At 43.4% G+C, this 25,582-nt stretch overlaps 1 protein-coding gene across 1 annotated transcript; it reads left to right on the forward strand.

Moving 5' to 3' along the window:
- Positions 1 to 236: 236 nt before the first annotated feature.
- rbpjl (recombination signal binding protein for immunoglobulin kappa J region-like) lies at positions 237 to 21,435 on the forward strand. The gene is made up of 12 exons (XM_070902542.1): positions 237 to 297; positions 4,161 to 4,308; positions 9,390 to 9,524; positions 9,784 to 9,854; positions 9,996 to 10,111; positions 11,940 to 12,114; positions 13,037 to 13,174; positions 14,171 to 14,283; positions 17,203 to 17,343; positions 17,447 to 17,602; positions 18,249 to 18,352; positions 21,132 to 21,435. The coding sequence occupies exons 1-12, from the start codon at positions 237 to 239 to the stop codon at positions 21,433 to 21,435; spliced, it is 1,662 nt and encodes a 553-aa protein (XP_070758643.1).
- Positions 21,436 to 25,582: the final 4,147 nt, after the last annotated feature.

Raw genomic sequence — 25,582 nt, forward strand, 5'->3', positions numbered from 1 at the left:
CTGCAACACAAAGCCAACTAGATGTTTAGTCGACAGCTGCATGAATTGAATTATGCAGCTCTCAGACTTGCAGATGGACACTGAAAGCATTGTTTTATTCCCTCATAACTACATCTGCCAATTGTGCATTTGTCCACATCACACATGTTCCACATCACTCATGAATTGTTGTGCATCTCTGTCATATACAAAGAGGACTGTGGAGTGACTATGGACCTGAAGAACGGCCCCTCTTAATGTCAGCAGAGGCCACGTCCATCATGGATGAGCTGGAGATTGGAGAAGATGTCAGGAAAGGTGAGTAAAGGATGATGTCTGCGGCCACGCCAGCAGCTCTGTCAGGCCGTACGTACACACAGTGGTGCTTCCAGCTAAAGGCTAACATCAGCATGCTCACGATGATGATGCTAACATGCTGGTGTTCAGCAAGTATAATGTTTACCATCTTAGTTTAGCATGTTAGCATGCTAACATTAGCTAATTAGCACTAAACACAAAGTACAGCTGATGGGAATGTAATTTGGTATTTGATCATAAACACAGAGTATTGAACACATTTCTGACCTGATGATGGCGCTAGAGGAGAGGTTTGAGGATCCTCAAAGTTATTACAATTCATCCTGAGGGGGAACATGAATGTCTGAACAACATTTCATGACAATCCATCCAATAGTTGAGGTGGACCAACCAACACTGCCATCCATAGAATGATGCTTTCTGCATGTCATTGTCACGGTAGAAGATTTAATTCTCAGTCCACACCAGACGGTTCCACAGGAAGGAGTTTTAACCTGGTTGTCTTTATTCTGGTTTGATAAAATAAAGAATTAACTGCTCACAAACCACCCAGAACTATTAACCAATGATGCTTCAGTGTGAAAATGAAATTATATCTTATTTACATTTTTCACATTCTATCAATCATCCGACTCCTGACCCCTGACCCCTGATTACCATCTCGCGACCTCCTGCCGGGGTCGTGACCCTGAGGTTGAGAGACGGTGACAGGTGACAGATATTTGACCCTGTTGTTGACATCCCGTTGGAAAGTTTCTGTGCCTCAGTTTGTCAGAGGCAGGACGATTTAACCGTGGACCTACTTAATGAAATACCTTAGAGGTGTTAGTGCACTCAAGTGTTTTCAGAGCGTCACATTTGTCTGACTGTTGGAAAAGTGCTGGACTCTGGTCAGTGTGGTTTTTGGGGGGCTGTGCAGATTTGGAGCTCCTCCCATAACAGATATCTGTAATATCCGCTGTTGTGCTTTAGTCAGTACGTTTCACTACTTCTTGATGTGCTCTGTTTGCAGACAATATGCTCCTGTAGTTGGATTGCAGGCTGTAAAATACCATTTAAACCATCATTTCACATGAACACTGTTTGGGTGTCATTATTATAGAGACTGCTCTGACAACAGAAAGGATAGCAAAAATGAAAAAAAGACATTTCTGCTACACAAAATAAAGTTTATATATTCAGATTTTGCCCATATCTTCTTTTATACTTCATCATTTTGTCCTTCAGGCCTCTAAAAAGTATTGAAATAAAACAATCAGTTTACATAGCTTTGTTGTTTCCTTGTATAGCAGAAACATTTTGCTCTTAATTAAAATGTGATTTCGTCACCTCCTGTGAATCAACTGTGTGTCGTTGAGTGGGACTGCAGATGACCCTCTCCTCGGGTTGAAAGGACAACATTCAGATTAAAGTGAGATGTGGAAACAGAAAAGGGGGAGGCAGGTAGGTCAAGAAGTATGAGTTACATGTACAAAGCAGTTTGTCGGTGCGTTTGATTGACAGATTCACGCTGAGATGATAACGTGCCGGCTCTGACAGATGTGGAGGCCACGTGTTCACACATACTGTGGCCACATATCGAGAGAGAGAGAGAGATGGCAATAAGGTGAAAAGACAGACAGGATGGAGAGCAGGGGGGAGTAGGTGTGTGCAGTGAGACGGGCAGAGGGCTTGTGGTTGGTACTGTAGGTGGTTTGGGGTTTGAGTGACAGCTGGAGCCCCAACTGAGATGAAGACACAGCACTTCTTGTTAGTAGCTTTAGATTGGAACCAGATGTTGACTCTGCTACTGTTAGCAGTTTCACTGACTGTCTGACTGTTTTACTGACTGTCTACCTGCCTGCCTGTCTCGCTGACTGACTTCCTGTATGACTGACTGACTCTCTTACTGTTTGACTGCTTGATTATCTGTCCACATAGCTGGCTGTGTACCTGCCTGGGTCCGGTTTCACAAAGATAGACTTTGATTATGGTTTAGATCCAACTAATAGTCGCACTTCATCTGTTGCACAAAGCTGTCTAGTTCTTAACTTTCTTAAATAGGACTCATTTGCCATCAATTCTGGCTAAATTAAAACTTTTTTCAAACTAAAAACTAAATATTTAACGGCTGACTGTGTATTTCCAGCAGGTTACTGCGCTTTCTAAAATCTCTTTCCCTTCTCATTACTCGCTCCACAACATCGTTAACAAACCACAAACTCTCCGGCATGTTTTTTCCTCTTTTTTTGTTTGGTGCCAGTGGACATCAGGTGCCACTGACTGTTACCATGGAAACGTGGCTCATTAAGTGTTTTTCCATCCACCTGTTTTTTATGTGTATTTTCAATTTGTGCATAAAAAACTTTTGAGTGGAAACGTTGTAAATTCAGGGACAAAAGGTTTTTACGTTTGTCTGAGGTGGAAGAGTTGGTGTATTGATGAAAGTGCCGAGGAAACAGACTTAATGATGACGGACATGAAGTGTGTGAATTAAACTCAAGCTTCCAGTGAAGAGCTGAAAACATCAGATCTGTGTGGAGCGATGAGGAGGCTGTAGGCTTCCTCACTTTAATACACCAAACGAACAGAAATGTCCTTTTCCATCGTTTGAGCTCTTTTAATGACGTCATCTCGTGGTGTCCTCGTCTTCTTCTGCGATGTTCTAATGGCAGCGACTGGAGTATGAACTCCTCCAGCTGTTTATCTCAAACCAACTCCTAATATTCACAGAACAGTTGTGGATGGAAACGCACATTCATTCGCTTTTTTTTCCCCGATTTTCTTGAAATTTGTCTCAAATTTGCGCTAAATGGAAACTTGGCTCTAGTTCTGAGTTAGCCTGGAGGAAGGAAGGATAAATGTTTATGTTTGTCTTTATTTTTGTGAAACTGTCTAACTTTATTACTAAGAGCAACACTACAGACCAGTCTAAACTGGGTCTGACTTCCTGTCTTATCGGCCTGTATAACTGACTGTCTTACTGGCTGACTTGCTGCCTGTCTCTCTGCTCAGGCAGGCTGCTGACTGATCTGTCTTTCTGCCTGAATGCCGCCTGCACAGAGCATCACCTCCAGGCAACCATGTGAACCCAGAGCGTTACTCTCCCTCCCTCACTCATTCATATCTATTTTTAAACCTGTCTCAGACCTCCAACACCACCGTTGGTTTTTCTGACTTGATGCTTGTTAGATTTAGAGGACTAAGAGATGACAGGACGTGTCCTTCATTTCAAACATGCGCTGTAGCACCAAAACTGTTCAGTGAAAACTTCATAACCCGAACTAAGACCAGTCAGAGAAACACCTTTACAACACATGTATTATACACTTTACTTCAAGCTGAACGTGGTAACATATATCTCAGAAAAAACACTTTGAAGGTAAACTTTATATTAATCTGTGGAATATTTCCCTGAAGAATGAGTTCATTGTTTTGTCTGTAAAATGTCAGAAAAGAGAAAATCCTGACCACAATTTCTCAGAGCTAAAGGTGCAGTTATCTGGTTTTGTCCGACCAACAGTAAAACAGATCCAGAGATATTCACTTTACTATATTTAAGACAAAGAAACGCAGGAAATCATCACATTTTACAAGCTGGAATCAACATTTTGCTTGAGAAGTTCATTTTCTCTTGATCGACTCATTTCAGCTCTCATCCTTCGACACTGAGCATCTCTAGTGATGAACTCCACAGTGCAGCAGTCCTGATGCGGGCTGCCCCGCACTGAAATGTCTCCTACTGCTTCCATTGCTTTCGTTTAAAAGGTGGTTTAAATGGTGGCTGATTTAATAGCCGTTGTCTTCCTTGTAAAATGAGTCTCCCTCTCAATGAATGCTCTTCTTAAATCAGTTTGTCTATTTGTGTCATCTCGTTCTGCCAGAAACATCTACAAACCAGCCTGGATACTCCCAGGCACACACCGCTCTGTTATACCCCCCTCCTGTGTCCCCCGACGCGGGCAGCCCGCTGACTCACCTGGGGACGCTGCTGGCTGGACACGACGCACCGAGGACCGGCGGATGGGACAGGTAAGGCAGGCAAAGCAGCTGGGTACTCAACCTCCGCAACAAAAAGTAGAATGTCCCGGGTGGAAAGGTGAGGTCGCGGTTTTCTGTACTCTATCCCAAGCTTGTCTTGTCAGAGAAGCCCCCACCGTGCCGTGAGGAATGAGCGCTTGGACGTGAATATGTGTTCAGGACGGTGGGATCGCTCCGTGACCTTTCCTCGGTTTTACTCACTGGTGGAATGAGCTGGTGGGGAGATGGTGTGTAGGTATTAAAATGGCAGGAGGAGAAGTATTTGTGGGCAGAGACCCCACCCCTCCAAGTACCCCTCCGCCTTTGAAATCCGAACAACGGGGAGTGAGAAAGCGGCTTTCTTCTGGCAGCGTGGAGAGGTTTGGAGAGGTGAGGAGGGGCCGTGGCGCACGGAGCGCGGCGTGGCGCACGAGTCAGGGTGGCATCACGGAGGAGTCCTAACCTCTTGTCTAAGCTCAAAGTCTGAAATATCCTTAAATATCCTTCAATATCTGCGTGATTGTCGCTTTAAGGCCACGCTGAAATGTCTCTGACAAACTGAGTCTTTTACTCTTCAGACTTCGATTAAAATCTCCAGAAGTTTTACATTTAACTTCCCTGTAGGAGACATGATGGTGGTGTGTCCAACTAGGTGTCCCCGATGTTGCTTTATTCATCTTTATTAATTGTATTAATTGACAAACATGCACATAACATGTACATTATGTTTGTGGGTGACTTTCTGTCACCATCATTACTTCACGATGGACCACCATGGAAACATGCAACCACAGACAGACAGAATGGGACTTTAAATGTTTCTGTACACTTCATCTTCAAAGTGTGGTGATCTGGAGCTTCTGATTTTGTACCTCTCAGACATCACGTTTCAATCAGTCACTGTGTATTTTCGTGTATTTTTAAATTTGACCGTAGGTTTACAAAAAAGAAAGAAGAAACACTGATTCAAAGCTGTCACGATGGTGATTTCTCTCGGTCGGACAGACAAACATGTCAGAAACACTTTCAGCGCAGCTGAACTGAACAAGGTTAGAAAACACAGTGAGATTAAATGTCTGGTTTGCTTAACTAAGATCACTGTAAATAAATGTGTCAGAAGAATAAAGTCTCATTAACAAATGATGGAACTTTGAGCTTAACTTGAAGACAAAAACAAACAAAAATCGGCAGCAGAGTCCATGTCTAATAACATTAAATGTGGCAATTGTTGAAATATTTAACGTGACGAATGTCCCCCACAGTCAGGATGGCCATCGATGGCAAAATAAGGTTTCAAAATCAATCAATTGATCATATTCAGGAAGTGTCTTAATCAAACCCCGTACACATGATCGTTACAGTGTTCAGGTTTCAGATTCAGGTGTTTCTTCATTCCTCAACACCAGCTGCTCGTTTCTGTACCGACTGGATCACTTCAACAGTTGAGGATGAGCTCATTTTGGTTTCTGCTGGATTTAGTTTCTCCATCTGGAAACCAAGAACAACAAAACAATGATATGATCTGTGCTGCATAACTGAAGTCAGACTTTCCCTTTATTTCAGCATGTTGAGCATCATGACATGATTTACCATCATATTTCTTGTTTTACTGACCGACTACTGCTTCACTTGAGTTGATGACGGACCTGCGACCACGAGTACCAGGTTTCTTAAAACCAGGATAGGGTCTAAGGGCTTATCCAGGTTTCTGGAACCAGGATATTGTGTTGACATGTGCAGCACATCACCGTGATACTCCGACAACCTGATCATAAACATGTGAACGCGCTCACAGCCTGAGCGAGAACAGGAAACAAACGTATTCGTTGATAACTTTAATTGATCGCTGTTTAGGAACATTAATGTAACAAACGCCTTCAGTCTGAATGACTAAAGCTTCACTTTAACAGACAGATGAAGCAATGTTTCATGTTTCATGTCTGAAACTTCAGCAGGAACACTGGCACCTGTTGATTCGTGCTAATGATGATTGTAGTCGTTAAAACTTTCAACCACTGCTACCAGAACAGCCTCTGCACCAGAAGATTCACAAAGTGCATTCCTCCACTCCCCTCCCCGCTGTCTTTATTCTGTCCATTCTGTGTTCCCGGTGTGAAATGCCAGAGAGTCTGAGCTCCCGACACACTGACCTCTGACCTTTGAAGAGGGGAAGGTCTAATTTAGACTACTGCTGGCACCCTGGTGACTGCTCACACACACACACAGCCAGTCAAGTGTGAACCCTGAACTGTGACCTGTGGAGGGAGGTGTACCGGGTCAGTGGGATCCCCCTCATATATGAACAAAACATTCAGTATCACCAAGCAGACTTTCCTCCCATACAAGGAGCAGCCCGCTCTGCTCTGAGTCCTCGCTGTGAGGGCAGGAATCAGGTGAGAGATACACGAGTGTAGCTCATGTTACTGTGCAGAACACGTGAACAAATGATCTTAAAAAGCGGGGACGTTTCAGTTACATCCAGATGTGAGGACTCCCCAAGACTTAAACATCAACACTGATACTGTGAGTCTCGTTGCGTTTCGACTACGTGTTGAATGTGCAAAGAAAGCGTGGAGAGGATGTTCGTGTGACTAAAAGACAGACCACAGTTTTATCTCGGTGTTTTGAGAGTTTAGTTTGCAGCTTGGTGTGCTGTGTTTAGTACTCAGCGTTTTAGGTGCAAATCAACATGTCAGTGTTTCCAATTTTAACAGTCCCCCTTTAATGGTTTGAAATGTCACAACATCTTCTGCCGCCTGAAAAAACACTGAATCTGTTTTGTATAAAAGGGGACAGATCAGCAGTATCTTACACTGTGATGTGAGAGACCAGTGCAAAGATGCTCAGTTGGTCCTGTTGAAACAGAACGTGGACCCTTGTTGTTTAGTTTTGACCCCCGTAGCCTCTGGATGAGTGTCTGATCAGTCGTGTGTTCTCAAAGCGTTGCGACTGGAAGGGCTGGAAACTAAATTCTCTGACACTTGTTGAACAAGTAGCTTAAAGTTTAGAGTTTGTCTCTCGGTGTAAAAGTCGCTGTCGTCATGAAGTCGTGTCATGTTCTTTGTCCGGTTTATTTAAAAGAATAGTCGACAACTTATTTGCTTCCTTACTGAGAGTTAGATGTTCAGATGAATACCGCTCTCATGTACTGCACGGTACTGTTAGCTTAGCTTAGCCTAAAGACTGCAAACAAAGGGAAACAACCAACCAGCACCTCTAAACCTCACAAATTAACACGCTGTATCTTTTGTGTAATCTGTACGAAAACTAAAGAGTAGTAACAACAAGTTGTGGTTTAATGTGCCGGACTATTTCTGGACAGGGTGGATAACCGAACAAGCGTGTTTCTTTATTGAACAATATTTCAGTACAGCTTTGCTTCATTTCAGTCATTATCAAGACGATTGTATACTGAGGTGACTTTGTTCGCATCGACGCGTTTCTGCATGTGTTAATCCTGCTTTATGCAACAATACACTGTTTATTTTCTCCTGGTTTGTCGCAAACGTTTTTTTTGTTGTTGTCATCAGCCACAAAACTCTGCTATATCTCTTCATCCCTTCTTCCTCTCCTCCTCTCGTGTCAACAGTCTTCGTTATGAGAAGCATTCCAGACTCCAGGCCCCGGGGTAGGAACTCCTCATTACATCCTTACTGCAGAGAGAAAACACAGCTAATGTGACAGCTGCTATTGTTAGCAGAGCTACACGGGGCCACTCAGTCCGATAATGTTGCTGTTCTTTCACTCACTTTCCTGCTGCTCAGTTCATTTTAAATCTAATCACACAGATGAGTTTGCAGACAATGTTTCTGTTTGAATCTAATCGCCAACAAAAATATGACAAACAGTAAGAATACAGTAAGTGGATTATAGGAAATCTAGAAGGAAGGAGTTTTGTTCCTGTTTAGTTTTCGAATTGAATGATCCTGAATGATTTTGTGTAAATTGAATTGTGATTCCCACAACTGCCTTTTGTCCCAATTAGTTCAGCTTTGTTCTCATAAATACGTACCTGTCGTTCACTCTGCTGCTGTCAAAACACAAAATGTCCAAATATGTGATGACGGTGAATACGACTTTTGATCTGTTGTTGTACATTTGAATGAAGTAAGCAAACAAATGATAATCAATCTGAACAAATAAAATAACCAAATTATTTTGTGAAAAAAGAAAAACAGACATCTAATTCCCTTAAATGGGGTTTTATATTCCAAAAGTTCAGCAATCAGCTTTTTAATCAGTTAGTTGATTTAATTTCCTCCTAAAGTAACTAGTCATTTCTGCTGTAAAATAATATTAATTTGGTAGATTAATTACATTTGTAGAGAAGTGTTGGTTTTGGTGGACACTTTCAAGATGTATAAATACAATCCATTGTTTAATGTGTCAGTAAGGCAGTGTTAACACATCCCTCCATCTTCTGTCATATTGGAAACTATCTTTGGCACGTCTTTATTTATGTCTCACTGCCACTAAGTCCATTATGAAGATGGATGGAGGGTCTGGAGATGATAACTGTGTGTTTAGTCTGAGATACTTTATGTCCTCATGAGGAAAAGTGAGAGCAGTTTACAGTAAGACCTGTTTCTTCACCTCAGTATGTACAATAGTAAGCGAACGCATCACCGTTCAACGTTACTTCAGTATGTACAACAGTAAGTGAACGCATCACCTTTCAAATTAACTTTAGTATGTACAACAGTAAGCGAACGCATCACCTTTCAAATTCACTTCAGTATGTACAACAGTAAGTGAACGCATCACCTTTCAAATTAACTTTAGTATGTACAACAGTAAGCGAACGCATCACCGTTCAACTTCACTTCAGTATGTACAACAGTAAGCGAACGCTTCACCTTTCAAATTCACTTTAGTATGTACAACAGTAAGCGAACGCATCACCCTTCAAATTCACTTCAGTATGTACAACAGTAAGCGAACGCATCACCCTTCAAATTCACTTTAGTATGTACAACAGTAAGTGAACGCATCACCGCTCAGGGTTGATTCTGACTGTCTTCAGATCAGCAGTACGTTCAGGTCAACCAGTGTTTCCTGGATGTTTGTGACTGACGGCCTTCTTGTCCAATCAGGAGACTGGACCAGGGGTTTCAAGGCTGTCAGTTACTGGGAACAACGAGGGACCCAGGAAGAGAAGCTCACGCAGACCAGAGTGTCACCATCCTGCACGCCAAGGTCGCTCAGAAGTCCTACGGCAACGAGAAACGGTTCGATCATTTTCAGACATTTAGCTGAACAAACGTGCAACAAACTCAAAATACACCCTTAGCTCAGAGTGAAACACCTCTGACCCCCCCCCAGAGGTGACGTACAGTGCTGTTTACTGTACTGTTGATACAGGAGAGATTCACGTGCTTTAAAGATCCTTTCACTTGTCTCCTGTAGTGAGTGCTGTTTCAGAGCCGTTCAGAAGGAGCTCTTCTTGACTTTTATGGACTGTTGTCTGTGCTGTTACATTACTCACAGGTTCTTCTGCCCTCCTCCTTGTGTTTACATCAGCGGCCACGGATGGAGAGTCATGCAGGACCATCTGAAAGGTGAAGAAACTAACACTGTTAATTTGAGAAGAAAACATTGAATACAACTCTTTGAAATGTGCTACCTTCCTCATCCTCCCTCCGTTGTTATTGTTTCTTCTTTTTCCATTTCTCGGCTGTCTTCCTGTCGTCCCCCTCCAGAGGCCGGCCACGGAGACTCTGTGTATCGAGTGTGTGGTTATATGTGTCTGGACAGCTCCAGTCAGTCCCAGGCAGACACGTTCAAACTGCTCTTCGATTACCAGCCAAACTCCAGGGTGAGAGAACTGTGTGTGATTCATCTGATCTAACGCCATGTGCAAACCTTTCTGCTGTGTTTAACGTCAGTCAAATTCCTTCAATGACAGAGACACCAATTTTCGGAAAGTTTAAACTGGCCTTTTGTCCCGGCTAAATTATCCCCTAAATTCCTCTCCAGACAGCAGCTCGTTCTGCTGCATGCAGACTCCTTCTCCGTCCTCAGCAGCCAGATCCATGTTTATGTGTTTGTAGCCTCATAGAATTTGTAGGTTTTTAATTTCCACACGTTATCAGTATAAACAAATATTAAATGTTTTACTGTGAAAACAAAAACAATTTTTTACAAATAAAGGAGAGATCTTTCAGCCATCCACTGGCAAACAGGTACAATGGCCACAAAAGGCCTCCCCACCTCTCCGACAACAACTTTCTGAAACCAACAATCACACGCACTTTACACTGTGTGAGAGACAATGAGACAATACTTCCATCACTCATGTGTATAAAAACTGATAATGTGCTCCGTTATCCCCATTTAAACAACCCATTGTGTCTCTGTGAGGTCAGACTTTTCACCCGGACTTCGAGGGTTTTCACTCAGCTACAAACACACTTTTGTTTTCAGACAACGCGTCTTACAAACTTGTTTGTTTCAAGCAGCCTTTACGTCCTTCATCAGTCCAACAACGTGTGACGATGCGGAAGGACACTAAATCATGAGACACAAACACACTTGAAAAAGTTGGAGAAAAAGGTTTCCACAGTCCTGCGGCCGATGGGACCAAGTTGGACCGGATCTGTTCCAGTCTGGTACAGCTGGTGTTGTTAAAATCATATAGTGTGTGATGTGTAAAGAGTCTGAAGTCTTCAGATCCAGTCGTCGTCATAAAGACTGTTTTAAACATGTTTGATCATAACGCTTATGTGTCGCAGGCTCTCCATCCTGGATCTCACCCACACTTTGCTGTATTCTTGGCCTTTTCTGTACAAATGTTACTGCATGTTAACTGGGCAAGAAGCTGGTTGGCGTCCATGTTTGTTTTGGTGAAAGAACACGTGACAGTTGGCGTTTGCGTGGGATTTGCAGGGTCGTCTACCTCCAGTGGTGACTGACCAGTGGTCCAGCGTTGTTGTCTGGTATATTAGCTCAGTCGTCAGGTTTGTGCTCCTTCCTGACAGTCAAACAAATCTGTGCAGGTCAGCAGAAACAGTCTTTAAGGTGGTTTGTCTCGTCTTTGTAGGTTTCAGTCTTCAGCCTTATTTTATTTTAACTTGCGACTGAAAAGTTTTGTTGTTTTTTTTGTGCAACCAGAACAAAACATTGATGACGATTGAGCTTTGATTCATGTTGATTAGCGGTCTCGAGGTCGAACCAGCAGCGTTAGACGAGTGCGTGATGGGATCCTGAACTGCTGCTGAACTCAGACCTGCAGCCTGTTGTGTCTGAGCGACGGGCCGCTCTGTGTTTACCCAGACGAGACATTCACCTCTTTTATTACAGACCGCTGTTGACTCGACAAACAGTCGTGTCTGACAGAAAAGCTACGCTGTTGTAAACACACCGTGTGTGTTCACGGGCCTCTTCCTTATTTACTGGCTGAGGACACAAGAAACAGAGACATCCTACATCTGCATCACCAGGACACGTTATTGTCTTTCAGTAAACTATTACAAGAATCACCTCCAATTACAAAGACTGATCTCTTCACCTGCACAGTATTCCTGAGTCTCCATCTTCTGACACTGTAGTGCATCTGAACATGGATTAAATGTCATCAACATGCTTCGTCTCCAGTGTTTGAACAAAGTGTCAGTCCACATCCTGCTCTCGTCTCTCTACATCAGATGTTTGCCTGTGCCAAGTCCCTCTTCATCTCTGATCAGGACAAGAGGAAGCATTTCTGCCTGTTGCTGCGACTCTTCCTGGGCAACAGACAGGAAGTGGGTTCGTTCCACAGCAGGATGATCAAAGTCATCTCCAAACCCTCCCAGAAGAGACAGTCCATGAAGAATGCCGACCGTGAGTCTCAACGTCTGTGTATTTTAGACTTTTTTTCCTCTCTTTAATCCAGTAGATTAAATAACATTTTCTGAAATCTTATCAGCTGGAGCTTTCATGCGTCTTCTTGCTCTTCGAAGCAAAGTGAGAAACAACACAGAGTGAATAGATGGTGGATGAATAACAGCGGGCTCAGTGAAAGTAACAGGCTTACAGGGAAGGAAATGAAGTGTTTACAAAATAAAAGCAAAGTAAAGAATGGTTAGAATTAGTATTTTTATATTGCATAGAAAGATAAATATTAACTAATATATAATATCTAATATCAGTACATTTCTTGTAGTTTAATCAAATCTACACATTTTTAAAGTGTTTCATGATAACAAATGTTTCACATCCTAAACCTCCAGAGACTGAGTGATTGACAGCTGGTTGTTATGTCTCTACACTGTTGGGTCACTGCAGGTCAGATCTCATTCAGTTACGCGCACACACACACACACTCACTCACTCACTCACTCACTCACTCACTCACTCACACTCACACACACACACACACACACACACACACACACACACACACACTAAAGGGAGACATCACTCTGAGCTGGCAGCTGAGACAGCAGATCAGGTGACGCAGATCGCTCAGGTTACTGTGAGAGACTGACCCACCCTGTGTGTGTGTGTGTGTGTGTGTGTGTGTGTGTGTGTGTGTGTGTGTGTGTGTGTGTGTGTGTGTGTGTGTGTGTGTGTGTGTGTGTGCGCGCGCATGTCTCACAGGTTGCAAGTGATGCATCAACCAATAAAATGCACATTCCTGCAGGCAAAAAGGGGACCTAAGTCTGAGTCCCAGTTCTGTGTTGTACAGTGTGTGTTTCTATGTGTGTGTGTGTGTCAGTTTTATTAGTCTTTACAGTATCTGTGTGTGTGTGTGTGTTTTCAGTGTGTATCTCATCGTGCTCCAGAGTAGCTTTGTTCAACCGTTTGCGCTCACAGACGGTCAGCACTCGTTACCTCTCAGTGGACAGAGGAGCTTTCATAGCCAGCGCCAGACAGTGGACAGCCTTCACCATCACCATGGGTAAATATATGTGTGTGTGTGTGTGTGTGTGTTAACAGCTTCTTTGTCACACACTGACTTATGTCATACTGTAAGAGGTCATATTGTCAGTCCATCCCTGACTTGACTTTCTGACTTTCTGACTAGCCCCAGCTCTACATATATTCACAATAACTGCACACATTAAACGTCCTTTTATGGCCTATTAATTAACCAAAGGAGCAAAAGTAGAAGAAAGCTCTATCTATATAAATCTGACGGGCAGATTGAATTTCTTATTGTGATCAATCATTTATTATAAACCTTGTGACAGACTGCTGACCTGAGCAGGGCGGACCTCTTCTCTTGCCCAGTGCATGCTGAACCCCGAAACAGGAGAAGCTGCCAAGAAAATGAATAGAGGGGTGGACTAAGACAGTTTTTTCTGATGTCCTCTATGCTACAACTATAAACATGGTAGTTTATAATCCCCTCACATATCTGACATCTACACATCTGTGTAACCGGAGGTGTCAGGCGGGTGGAGTCAACATCAGGAGTTCAGACACAGAAACAGGGATGCCCACTGGCCTTCCAGTCACTAGATGGCTCCTCTCACCGCTCGGCCACCCGGCATTAATACACTCACTGTTACTCAGCAGCGTTTCCCTCACACACGTCTGGACCAGCCGGCCTGAAGATCTGTGAGGTTATTTATTTAACACGGTGCCCGGGGTGCACGGACCTCCCACCACCAAGACCTAAACCTCAGTCATTCATCCGTCTGGACTCCTCTCTGCTATCACCACACACACACACACACACACACACACACACACACACACACACACTGTCTATTTGTCCTTATTCATCTGTTGGTGGGAAAGTAAGCCATCTCGGGAAAAATGTTTTTTATGGGAAAAGATTTAATAAGACTGTAATGACTTTATGTTCAGAGATCTAAATTACAAAGTGTGTGTTTGTGTGTGTGTGTGTGTGTGTGTGTGTGTGTGTGTGTGTGTGTGTGTGTGTGTGTAGTGGAGGACCAGCGTGTTGACCAAGGAGACTTTGTGCTGAGCGAAGGCTTCATCTGTTACGGCTGTGTGGTCCAGTTAGTTTGCACAGAGTCTGGAGTAGCACTGCCACCCACGGTAACACACACACACACACACACACACACACACACACACACACACACACACACACACACACACACACACTAATGTATGCCTTCTGGAGTCCATGTCCAGTTCATTGTAACTGTACTACATGTATTCATGTCGCGTTTAAAGACGAGATGTGTAAAACAACACGTTCCCTTGTTCTTGAAGAGGATGAGAATGAAGTTACTGCAGCACGTTTGCTGTTTCGGGGGAACTTTGTGAATCATGGTTGGCATCGTAACTCTAAACTACGCGGCCGCCTCATTGTGAACCGTAGCTCTGTCAGCTTCCTGTATACAGCTGTGGTATCTCAGACAGATGTGTCCTTTCATTTAAAAGTCTTCTGTACCTGACTGATGATCCTAAACAACCTCTCTTCCTCTTGATGTAATGTGTGCAGCACTCAGTTACAGTCATCTTTTCTTAGTTTTTTAAGCTTTGTTATTGCCCTCAAGAGGCCTAGGAGTTGTGTTATATTAAGGACGCAGTAAGGAGAGAAACCAAGCTCTCACTTAACCCACATGTTGTTAGCTTTCAGCTCAAAGGGCCACTGCGCTGACGTATAGCCTCACAGAGCAGCTAGCGTGGACTGTTCTTATTTTATTTACTTCAAAACCATCATCAGAGGAGGCAGAGGTGTTACTTCAGTCTTACTCTTCAGAAGAGTTGCCTCCAACTTTGTGAAGTTCAACCTTTTAGGAAGTTTAATCATTTGAGTTCAATGTTTGAAACATCTTGTATGACATTAGGTCTTTGAAATGTGTCTGTGTTCTGCAGAGCCACGGCCTCCCATCGCATCTAAATACCGAACATTAGCTGCAAGCTTTAAACTGTTAAATCATCTTGTTTTTCTGCTTTGGTGTCACCGTTCATAACATTACATCGTGTTGATGAGATAACATAAACAACACATGATTACAGAGCTTAGTGGTGAAACATTGTCTGTCAGGTATTTAATCCAGTTGTAAAAAAAATATGATTGAATGTCTTATATCATACTTGCATTTACGTGCTAAGCAAAGTGACCTCTGAGAGAAAATGACCCTGAAATGTTCAGCAGTGATGAACTGAAGCCGGCTGACTGTCCGCACATCATCATCATCATCGTAGCTCAGCTCAGGAAATTAAAACAATAACAATGAGGAATCTAGAAAATGCTTCTATTTCACTGAGAATCTGTGTTTATATCCCCGTGACTCTAAGAATGCTGACGTGTCCTTGAGCAAGACACTACATTCCCACCACCTCAAGTGTAGCCGGCTTGTTTGATTATCCAACGTTTTAACCACAAAGTCAAAGTGTAATCTCCACTCTGATCCTATATGTCTTACAGATGTGTGTCTGTGCAGGTGTTATATAACCTGCTAATCCCAAAAATGCTGTTATTGTTGAGGCCGTCCTCCAGTTGAAGTTATACTTGTCACAATTGGCTCAGCAGTCTCCGTACCCCCTAAACTGCTGTCATAACAACCTCAGCTGCCGCCCGGTGGGAGACGGCGAAGGTATATCCACACACTACACCTCTATATGTTTTTGTGGTTGAGGCCTTTTGCTGCACGGTTTGTTTGAAACTTTTCCTGCTGAGTCGTTTGCGTGACAAGTAGCTTGGTTCTGTTGTTTGGTTGTGGTCGGCGGTTCAGGCACCGAGGAGGTGAAGGTGGACGTGCCGACCAAAGAGTTCAGCTGGATCAGCAGCTGTGGAAAGACTTAAATATGAGAACAGAGTGTTTTAATATTCTGCGTGCGGTGCAGTGAAGGGTGTGTTTGAATGTGTTAATGCTTAGGATTTGGGCTCAAGGTCTGCAGATACCAGAAGTAATTCATTGTGGAACCTCCAGTGACGCACAGACCACCGGAGTATCCACCTTTTTAAAATCCCATCAAAGAACCGTTCCTGTAGACAGCTGTGGTATCTCAGACAGATGTGTCGTTTCATTTTAAAGTTTCTTCTCTCCTCATACTGTACATTTATATAACATAGACTAGTTTTGTTGTTTTGGGGACACTTTGTTATTTTCATCCAGCCAGCTTCTGTATCTTTTGACCTGACTGATGATCCTAAACAACCTCTCTTCCTCTTGATGTAATGTGTGCAGCTTTATGAACACAGAGAGCAGCGAGATTACACTCAGTTACAGTCATCTTTTCTTAGTTTTTTAAGCTTTGTTATTGCCCTCAAGAGGCCTAGGAGTTGTGTTATATTAAGGATCCAGTATGGAAAGAAACCCAGTTCTCACTTAACCCACATGAGACTCTACGAAGTTTGCAATGAACCTCCTTCTGTTGGGAGGAAGATGCCCCCCTCTTACAGAAGCAAATTATTTTGAGTTGTAAAGTCTCAAAGCACAAATAAATAATGAAGCAAAGAGATCATACAGGAGCTTGCGGTGTCCTGGTACCTGAATGGGTAAGGGACCTTTGTCCTGCCGTCTCTCTCCCCTTGTTTCCTGTTTGTCTTTGTTGTAGCAGCTTTCCAATAAAAGTGAAAAAGACCCCCAAAAAGGAGTCCAAACATCCCTCCAGCGGCAGATGATGTTCCTTCTCAGTGGCACGGCTCTCTGGATGGCAATGTCAGTCTGTTTTGGTCCTCCACTTTGGTCCAGACTGAAAGATCTCAACAACTATTATTACTGACATTTATGGCCTCTAGTGGATGAGTCTTCTGGCTGCAGACTCTCAGTCTCAGTCAAGATGAATTTATGTTTTAGGAGACACTGAAAGAGACACTTTCCTGTCAGGAAATGCAATAATGTTGTCCCTTTACAAGACTCCATATTAGTGACAACTCTAAGAGCCCCCCGATAATCCTGGTATCAACAGAAAGAATCCGTTTGACTATTCAGAGGACAACATTTTCGATGGAGACTTATTGATTTGGCTTTTCCTTCATCCTGTTCATGTCTCCAGGTGATCCGCAAGGTCAACAAGCAGCACGCCATCTTAGACGTGGACGAGCCGGTTTCTCAGCTCCACAAATGTGCCTTCCAGTTCAGAGACAATCCACACGCGTACCTGTGTTTATCCAATGACACCATCATACAGTACCAGGTGAGACTCTTCTTTCTGTTCCCTCTCTGTCTCCACTCCCTCCTTCTCCCAATGCCTCCCTGCCGACGCTCATCCTCCTCTTCCCTCTCTCCGTCTCCTCCAGGCCCCCTCCAGTGTCAGGGACCCCAGCCGAGTGGTGCTGAACGACGGAGCCTGCTGGACCATCATCGGAGTGGAAGCAGTGGAGTTCACCTTTAATCAGGGTCTGGCCTGCATCCAGACACCTGTCACTCCTTTTCCTGTTATCACTGGGTTAGAGGTGAGTTAGTGTAGCGCACACACACACACACACACACACACACACACACACACAGGGACTCTGTGTGGTTCTTGTATCTGTTCTGTTTTCGTCGTCAGAAGACACATAGGACACAGCTGAGGATGTGAGATTAAAGCGTCGATCCGTTCAGTCCGCACCAACTCAGACCTCCGTCACTAACGACAGAAGCAGCTGTCGGACAAACTGTCTTCTCCAGAAATGTACGGCACAAAAATAATTTTCAAATAGGCTCCATGAGGTTTGTACGGGAAGGAAACAGCATTCTTTTATTGATTTTATTGATTCGTTGAGTCTATAGTGAAGTCAGGGGCCTTGATCAGTCATCACTGATACAGAACATAAACAGCAGGTGATTTTACACCAGCTCCTTCATGGATGCTCAAGGCCTTTAACATTTAAATCAACCAGTTTCCACTTTCTGGATTAAAGGTTAAAGTTTTTTTTATTGATTTCACCACCAAAGACTGTGACTGGCTTGACATACAGGAGATAATCCATCACCATGTGTTACCTGCGTTTGTTTCTTCATCATTATGTGGTAAAGTGAGCCGGGTGTGTGCAGCTGAAAAGAAAAACAAACCTGTGAGTTGTGTGTGTGTGTGTGTGTGTGTGTGTGTTGCTGCAGGTGAACGGCGGAGGACACGTTGCCATGTTGGAGATCCAAGGAGAAAACTTCAGCCCTCATCTCAAAGTCTGGTTCGGAAACAGCGAGACTGAGACCATGTTCAAGTGAGTGGAGAGAGGAGAGCAGACAGTAAGAAGAGACGATGAGAACTGATCAGCGAGGAGGTTGAGAGGGAGATGAAGAGAGAGGAGATATTATTATGATTGTATTTTCAGAACAGTTCAGAGCTAACGGAGCTTATAAAGCTCATCAAACTAATTAGGGAACTGACGGACTGAAACTGTGTGACTGTTTTTTAAGCTTCTTTTGAAGAAGTTGACCCAGAAACCAAAAAGGAGGGAAGAAATATAAACACAGGTCTATTAACAAGCGCACAGCACAATATTACCTGTAGACAGCAGTTGTCATTATACTTTTATTGGCCTGCTGCTCTGTTGTCTGGTTGCCTTCATAAGCTGCTGCAAAGCTGGGAAAAATACCTCGTATCAGTCGTTCACATTCATACATTTTTTAAATGTATTATTCTTTTGATGAACAAAAACTGGTGAAACATTATTTTTATCAGTTTGAGCTCAAAGTGCCAGAAGTTGGTCTCCTATAGTGGACTAACTTTACAGAGTCTGAACTTGATTCTTTACATTCAAACATCAACCTTCAGGCGACTTTTTCAGTTAATAAGTAAGGTGATCGCACGAGACGCTTCTGTTTTTAGGTGGATTTTTGCTTTAACGATTAGTTTGAGAGGCCCTATTTTTTCATTTATGACTGTTTCGTGCCGTTCGCTCTCATGCTGCTTCACCACAGAGGCACCAGGTGTAGAGCTGAGCAGCACAAAGGGCAAATTAAAGATTTAGTCTTGTTTAAGTGAGACCGCTCAGGTCTGTGAAGCTGGCGGCTCATAAAAGTTGGCGCTTTTTATGGCAAATTAAGTGGCACTTCCACATCAAATATTATGTAACCAAACAGGTTTAAACCAAATTATATTTCATTTGACCCACAATGTGAAAGCAGTTATTTTGCTGTTTCTTGAGGTATTTCAATAAAGCGCAACAGACGTGCTGCCATGTCTGTCCTGCTGAAAACTGTGGCATGTTTTAGGAAAAGATGTCTGATTTTGAGTTGCTTGGACAATAAGTTTGATGCATAACTGACCTGCAGAACAAAAAACACTTATTATTTTCATCTGCAGATCATTTTGTTGATCAAAAGATTGATCTATAATGAAAAATGTCTCTCCCAGACTCCAGAGTCCAAGGTGACGTCTTCAAATGTCTTGTTTTGTCCGACCAACAGTCAAAAACCAGAAGATATTCAGTTTACATTCATTTACAGCAAAGAAAGGCAACAAGTCCTCAACGTGGAGAAGCCGTAACCGCTTTGCTTGAAAAATGACTGAGGTGATTATTCGATTATCAAAGTTTCACTTCTTTATTCTGTTTCTGACTTCGTTTAGGAAAAGAATCTCCTCATTTGTTCAGGACAAAATTCTGAACATCATTCGGGAAAGACGACGGGCAGTTTTCCCAACAAGTTTGACCAAAAATATTCTCGTCAGTCGCGACATTCAATTTTACTGAACTTTCCTGTTTACCTGCATTCATTCGTTTTGAGAGTCCAAGCCAAGACTGGACCTGAGAAGCATAAAGGGGCTTATGTTATATTCAAACATCACTTGGAGGAACTCAGCTCGGCTTACAGGGAACAATCCTCTCTCTAACTCTTGTGTGGGAGTCTGTACGTTACAGAAGAACTTGACGTCCAGGCGTCCCCTCACAGGATCTCATGTGACGCATCCCGAAGCAAAACAACCTCTCTGACGTCAGAATCCACCTCAGACCCCACACCTGAAGTGCTGAGGCATCGTAAGTCAGGGTCTCCGGCTGAGAGCGGCTCGCCACGAGCTTCTGCAAATATTCCTCCCATCGCCGGCAGCTCGGCAGAGGAAGGCCGTATTTATATAACACAGTCGGCCACAATGTGCTGTTTGTATGAGAAGCTGCAGCCAATTAGGAACATGATCCCTCGCTGCACGGCAGAGGTGTAGTATAGGTTCAAATGAAAAACGTTATAGAAGGGCATTCACAGTTTCTGCTGCTCGCTAGTATTTCATATCAACCACAGAATTATGTTTAGTCTGTGACATAATCCTGTAATTATCTACTTCCATGGTTTATTTTTCTGTATTTTCACTCTTGTTGCTTTTGTTGCGCCCTCACTTTGAAAGAGCCTCCCGGAGAGCCAATCTCACCAAAATCACTTGTTTTCTTTGGCTTTTTGTTTTCTTTCTCTTTGCACATTTTGTGTCCATGTAGTTAAACATTGCCTCGTCCGTCTGTTAGTGTGCAGCAGTATACAGTAAAAAAGTGAATTACATGATTGCTTACTTCATTTGGAGCATTTTTGCTCTCTGGGTCACTAAGTTTTGTCTGGTTTGTCGTTTTTAATGAGAAAGTTGACGCGTTAGCAAACAGCAAAACAGCTGCCTGCTGCCGGAGACTGAACAAAACAAAGCAACGAGACACAATAAAGCTGTCTTGAGCTGAGAGTCAGGTGACCTTTCACATAGTAATAGTCATGTGATCCAGCGTTAATATAAAGATGTTGATTAGATTAATTTGCTGTACTTATTTGAACTGGAAAATGTTGTGATCAACCATTCTGTCTTTCTCCCAGGCCATGGGGGGTTTTCTGGTTTATCATTCTTAAATTGGTGCCACCAGTTACGTCCTTATAACAACCAGCGAGTGTGTTGACGAATAGGATGTTGACAGGATGTAACTTAACATTCGGACTGTCATGGCTACTAATTTAACCTTTACTTAATCTAGTGGAGATGAAGGATCTGACATCTCCTTTCGTTCTTTCCCTTGTTTTTCTTCTCAGGTCTCCTAAATCTCTGCTCTGCGTCGTTCCCGACGTCTCCGTGTTCAGTGACGGTTGGCGCTGTCTGCGACGCATCATCACCGTCCCTCTGTCTCTCATCCGATTGGACGGCCTGATTTATCGCACGTCCTTCAGTTTCACCTACACCCCTGAGCTCCAGCCGCCGCCGCCGCATGTCCGAGGGGCAGCTGGAGGAGGGAAGAGAGAGGGAGGGATGGAAGGGGGCCAGGAGGACGACGTCCTGTTAGAGACCATCCATCAGGAGTTCACCAGAGCCAATTTCCACCTCTTCATGCAGAGTTAGCCGAGTCTGATTATCAGGTAGAGATCACAGCAAGAAACTGCTTCTTTGGTTTTGGATCAGTGCTGGTCCCGTGTCAATGAACTGAGGACCACGATATTCCCTCTTTGTCCTCTTAATCTAAAGTTTATTGGACCAGAATATTTAATAGATATGCTGGACAGATTTAACTGTCAACAAGATAATTATGAAGATGTCTTGCATAGTAAATAAATACAGATTTGTTAAGAAAAGGTGACATTCGGGGTGTGATAGCTGTCAACAACATGTTTCTGGAGAAATGACATAACACCGGGACCATGTTTTTTATGCCACGTATCACTTTATACGCTCATTCCCTCCCGTCTTCCAAGTGTTGTCTCTGAACTCAAATCAATGCATTAGGTGCATCTGATTGTGCAGCACTCTCTCCACGTGCACCATCCAAGAAAGGATTCCCACTTGAGGAAAACAGACACTGTAGAGCGTGACTCTTTCCGTCAGCAGCGATAGAGCTACAGAGAGCTACATAGAGCCACAGAGGGCTACAGAGAGCTACAGAGAGCCACATAGAGCTACAGAGAGCTACAGAGGGCTACAGAGAGCCACAGAGAGCTACAGAGGGCTACAGAGAGCTACAGAGAGCCACAGAGGGCTACAGAGAGCTACAGAGAGCCACAGAGAGCTACATAGAGCTACAGAGAGCCACAGAGAGCTACAGAGAGCTACAGAGAGCCACAGAGGGCTACATAGAGCTACAGAGAGCTACAGAGAGCTACATAAGGCTACATAGAGCTACAGAGGGCTACAGAGGGCTACAGAGGGCCACAGAGAGCTACATAAGGCTACATAGAGCTACAGAGAGCCACAGAGGGCTACATAGAGCTACAGAGGGCCACAGAGAGCTACATAAGGCTACATAGAGCTACATAGAGCCACAGAGGGCTACATAGAGCTACAGAGAGCCACAGAGAGCTACATAAGGCTACATAGAGCTACAGAGAGCCACAGAGAGCTACAGAGGGCTACAGAGAGCTACAGAGGGCTACATAGAGCCACAGAGAGCCACATAGAGCTACAGAGGGCTACATAGAGCTACAGAGCGAGCCATAGAGGGCTACATAGAGCTACAGAGAGCTACAGAGAGCCACAGAGGGCTACAGAGAGCCACATAGAGCTACAGAGGGCTACAGAGAGCTACACAGAGCTACAGAGGGCTACAGAGGGCTACAGAGGGCCACAGAGAGCTACAGAGAGCTACAGAGAGCCACAGAGAGCCACAGAGAGCTACATAGAGCCACAGAGGGCTACATAGAGCTACAGAGAGCTACATAGAGCCACAGAGGGCTACATAGAGCTACAGAGAGCTACATAGAGCTACAGAGCGAGCCACAGAGAGCCACAGAGAGCTGCAGAGAGCCACAGAGAGCCACAGCGTGATAGGCGGAGTGAAGGCAGTGAGCGGGAGGATGTTTTTTCTGGAGAATGGACACGCGAGCTGAAGGCAGAGTGTTATGACAGGAAGCAGTGAAACACTGTCTGCTTCCCATTTGATCCTTTGAGAGACTTTCAACTCAATACTCTGTGAAAAGATGGAAGCGGAAGTGTAATCTGAGTGTGATTCATCTGTGTGTGTGTGTGTGTGTGTGTGTGTGTGTGTGTGTGTGTGAATGGCACTTTGTTGCTCAACTGTAACTGTAATAATTCACAGTGAAACAGCAGCACAGGCGACTCTCAGAGGATCTTTCTGAATGTTTTCAATGACTTTACCATCAGAGCTTTGGTGAGTGACGTAAGAGACTCAACACATTTCAGTTGAGTTCAGTTTAGACAAAATGATAAAAACTTATACAAACAAATGATCAAATAGCACCGGTGAGGAAAGTAACGCACCAGGCTGGTTTAAAATATCAAATATCATGAAAGTGATTATTTATTGTTACCTGTCATGGTAGTGAAATTCACTGCAGTTTAGTTATTCTATTCTTTCCTTGGATAACAAGGAAACTACGTCATGCTGAAATAACTTTAGTGTTCAGTTCACTGCCAGTGTGAACTCTGCACGTCTCAAGTAGCAGTCAAAATAAATGAGAAAGTTTATCTGAAACACCTGCAATTAACACACAATTGGCCTCATGCAACAATCACTCATAGCGACAGATTTGTTGCACATTTGAGTGATTTAAGAACCAATTTTGTCATATTTGTTGTGTATTTTCTGTAAACGTACGAGTGTTCAGACCTTTTCTGCTTTTCTCCACGAGGAAAACAAACTTTGACTTGACTTGAATGAATTATAACAGTTTAAATAGCAAAATCCACCAAAATGAAATATATAACAGACATAAACACGTTCACCATTCACCATTCATCATCATCATCATCATCATCATGGCTTTCCAATTTACTGATGAGTGTTTTAGATATACTGTAGATGTGTATAGATATGACAGCCGCCTCGGGGTCTTTCTGCAGGTGATCCGCTATAACAGCTGACGGTGTGACATCACCTACTGTACAATATTATTTCATCCATTTTCATGGCTGCCACGCCTCCCATCTCACTTATGGACCACTTTGATTTTTAAATACCTTCTGTAGCGTCTAACTTCATGTCAAACAGTACAGCGCTGCTCTGATGGCACGCTTATTAATTACTATTAATTAATTTATCAAGTTTGTTCTGTTGAGACGGTTTGGTGAACCCGACTCGGAGCACTCGACCGAGCAAACCTCACAGAAAAAAAGTATGAGAGATTTAGGTTAAGAATGTAAAAACACTCTGTCATGAGGCGCATGTAGGAGTCAAAGCTTCCACTGTAAACTAGCAGAACAGCTCTGCTACAGCTTTGTGTTCCCAAGAAGTCTGACCCTTTCTTCAGGAATAAGGGGCTTCATTGTATTTAGTTTTGTGTTAGGAAGTTCCTGTGATCTTCTACTGTACTACACATTTAATAAACACTAGACTGCAGAGCGCAGTGATGGCGAAAATCCTTCGGATCACGTCCAACACGTCGACGCCTGCCTCCCATTTTGTCCCTTTGTCCCTTAAAGCTCTCATCCATCTTATGTTAATCCAATTAATTAAAGTGTCTGGTAGCTGCGAAACTGAACAAACCAACAAAGCCGACATCAGCCGACTGTGTTCTGCACTTTGTTCCTACTGTATGTTTGATCTTTGGAAGTTAAGTTATGAGTAATTAAGTTTGTGGTGAAAAGCACAACCAAAAAGCTCTTTTGTTCCAACCAAGTGAAGCGGGAGATAATCACACAAGCATGACAGGACCTCCCACACGGCCGTGTTGCTCTATAGTTAACCCAAATTTCATTCCCTTTTCATCCCTTGCATACTTCTCATTCTTAACATGGCTACTCCTCATCAGCCCAGACAGGATGGGAGGAAGCTCTTTCTTCGCTGTCGCTACAAGTCACAGAACAAAGTCATCTGACTGCACGTTTGTCTGCGTGTTAGTGAGATACAGACCAGACCTCAGTTTGATTTTGTGGCGGTGCATCATCAGAAGTCATGAGAGAGATGAGCTGAGAGTTTACATCAAGTTTTCTCTGTGATTTTAATCACATCGCAGAGATATTCAGACTGAACAGCAGGCAGATATTAACTTAATGACCTGAGAGGAGCTCAACGACAAGACTGTTATATGTGTGTGTGTGTGTGTGTGTGTGTAGAATAAAGTAAGATGCCGAAGAACTATGTCACCATATGTGCTTGGTGCGCAACTTTCACTGGACAGAAGGGGGCGCCATCTTTGAACACCATGTTTTAGTGTTTAGTGTCACAGGACCAGGACCTGTAATGTAGATGCATCTACCGAACATGATCGTCCGTATCAGGCATTAATTATATTCATTCATTCATTTACTTTGTGATACAGAGCAGTGGTGGAGTTACAACCAGGTTAATAATGACGTTTTTTGCCTTTGTGTCATTACTGATAATATCACTGTGCAGCCGCGGCGTTTCAGAAAGACATCATTTACACCTTTTCAACATCTGGCTAAAATGTACCTCGAACCACCTCAGTTTCCCAAAATGTTTCTATGATGTGAGCTTCAATTACTGTAAGAGTATCTGCAAAAGTTCCTTTTTTTTTTGGACTTTAAAACAAAACAAGGGGTCCATTTTTGGTCTTGGGCCAAACTGTTGGGCAGC

This window comes from Enoplosus armatus, chromosome 3, assembly GCF_043641665.1.
Source record: "Enoplosus armatus isolate fEnoArm2 chromosome 3, fEnoArm2.hap1, whole genome shotgun sequence".
In the NCBI taxonomy this organism is placed as follows: Eukaryota; Metazoa; Chordata; class Actinopteri; order Centrarchiformes; family Enoplosidae; genus Enoplosus; species Enoplosus armatus.

Excerpts from the sequence above, each read along its gene's own strand:
- rbpjl (XM_070902542.1), top strand. The coding sequence starts at position 237 with ATGTCAGCAGAGGCCACGTCCATCATGGATGAGCTGGAGATTGGAGAA. Across the intron at positions 13,175-14,170 it reads AGCCTTCACCATCACCATGG|TGGAGGACCAGCGTGTTGAC; the intron begins GTAAATATATGT and ends GTGTGTGTGTAG. Across the intron at positions 18,353-21,131 it reads GAGACTGAGACCATGTTCAA|GTCTCCTAAATCTCTGCTCT; the intron begins GTGAGTGGAGAG and ends TTTTCTTCTCAG.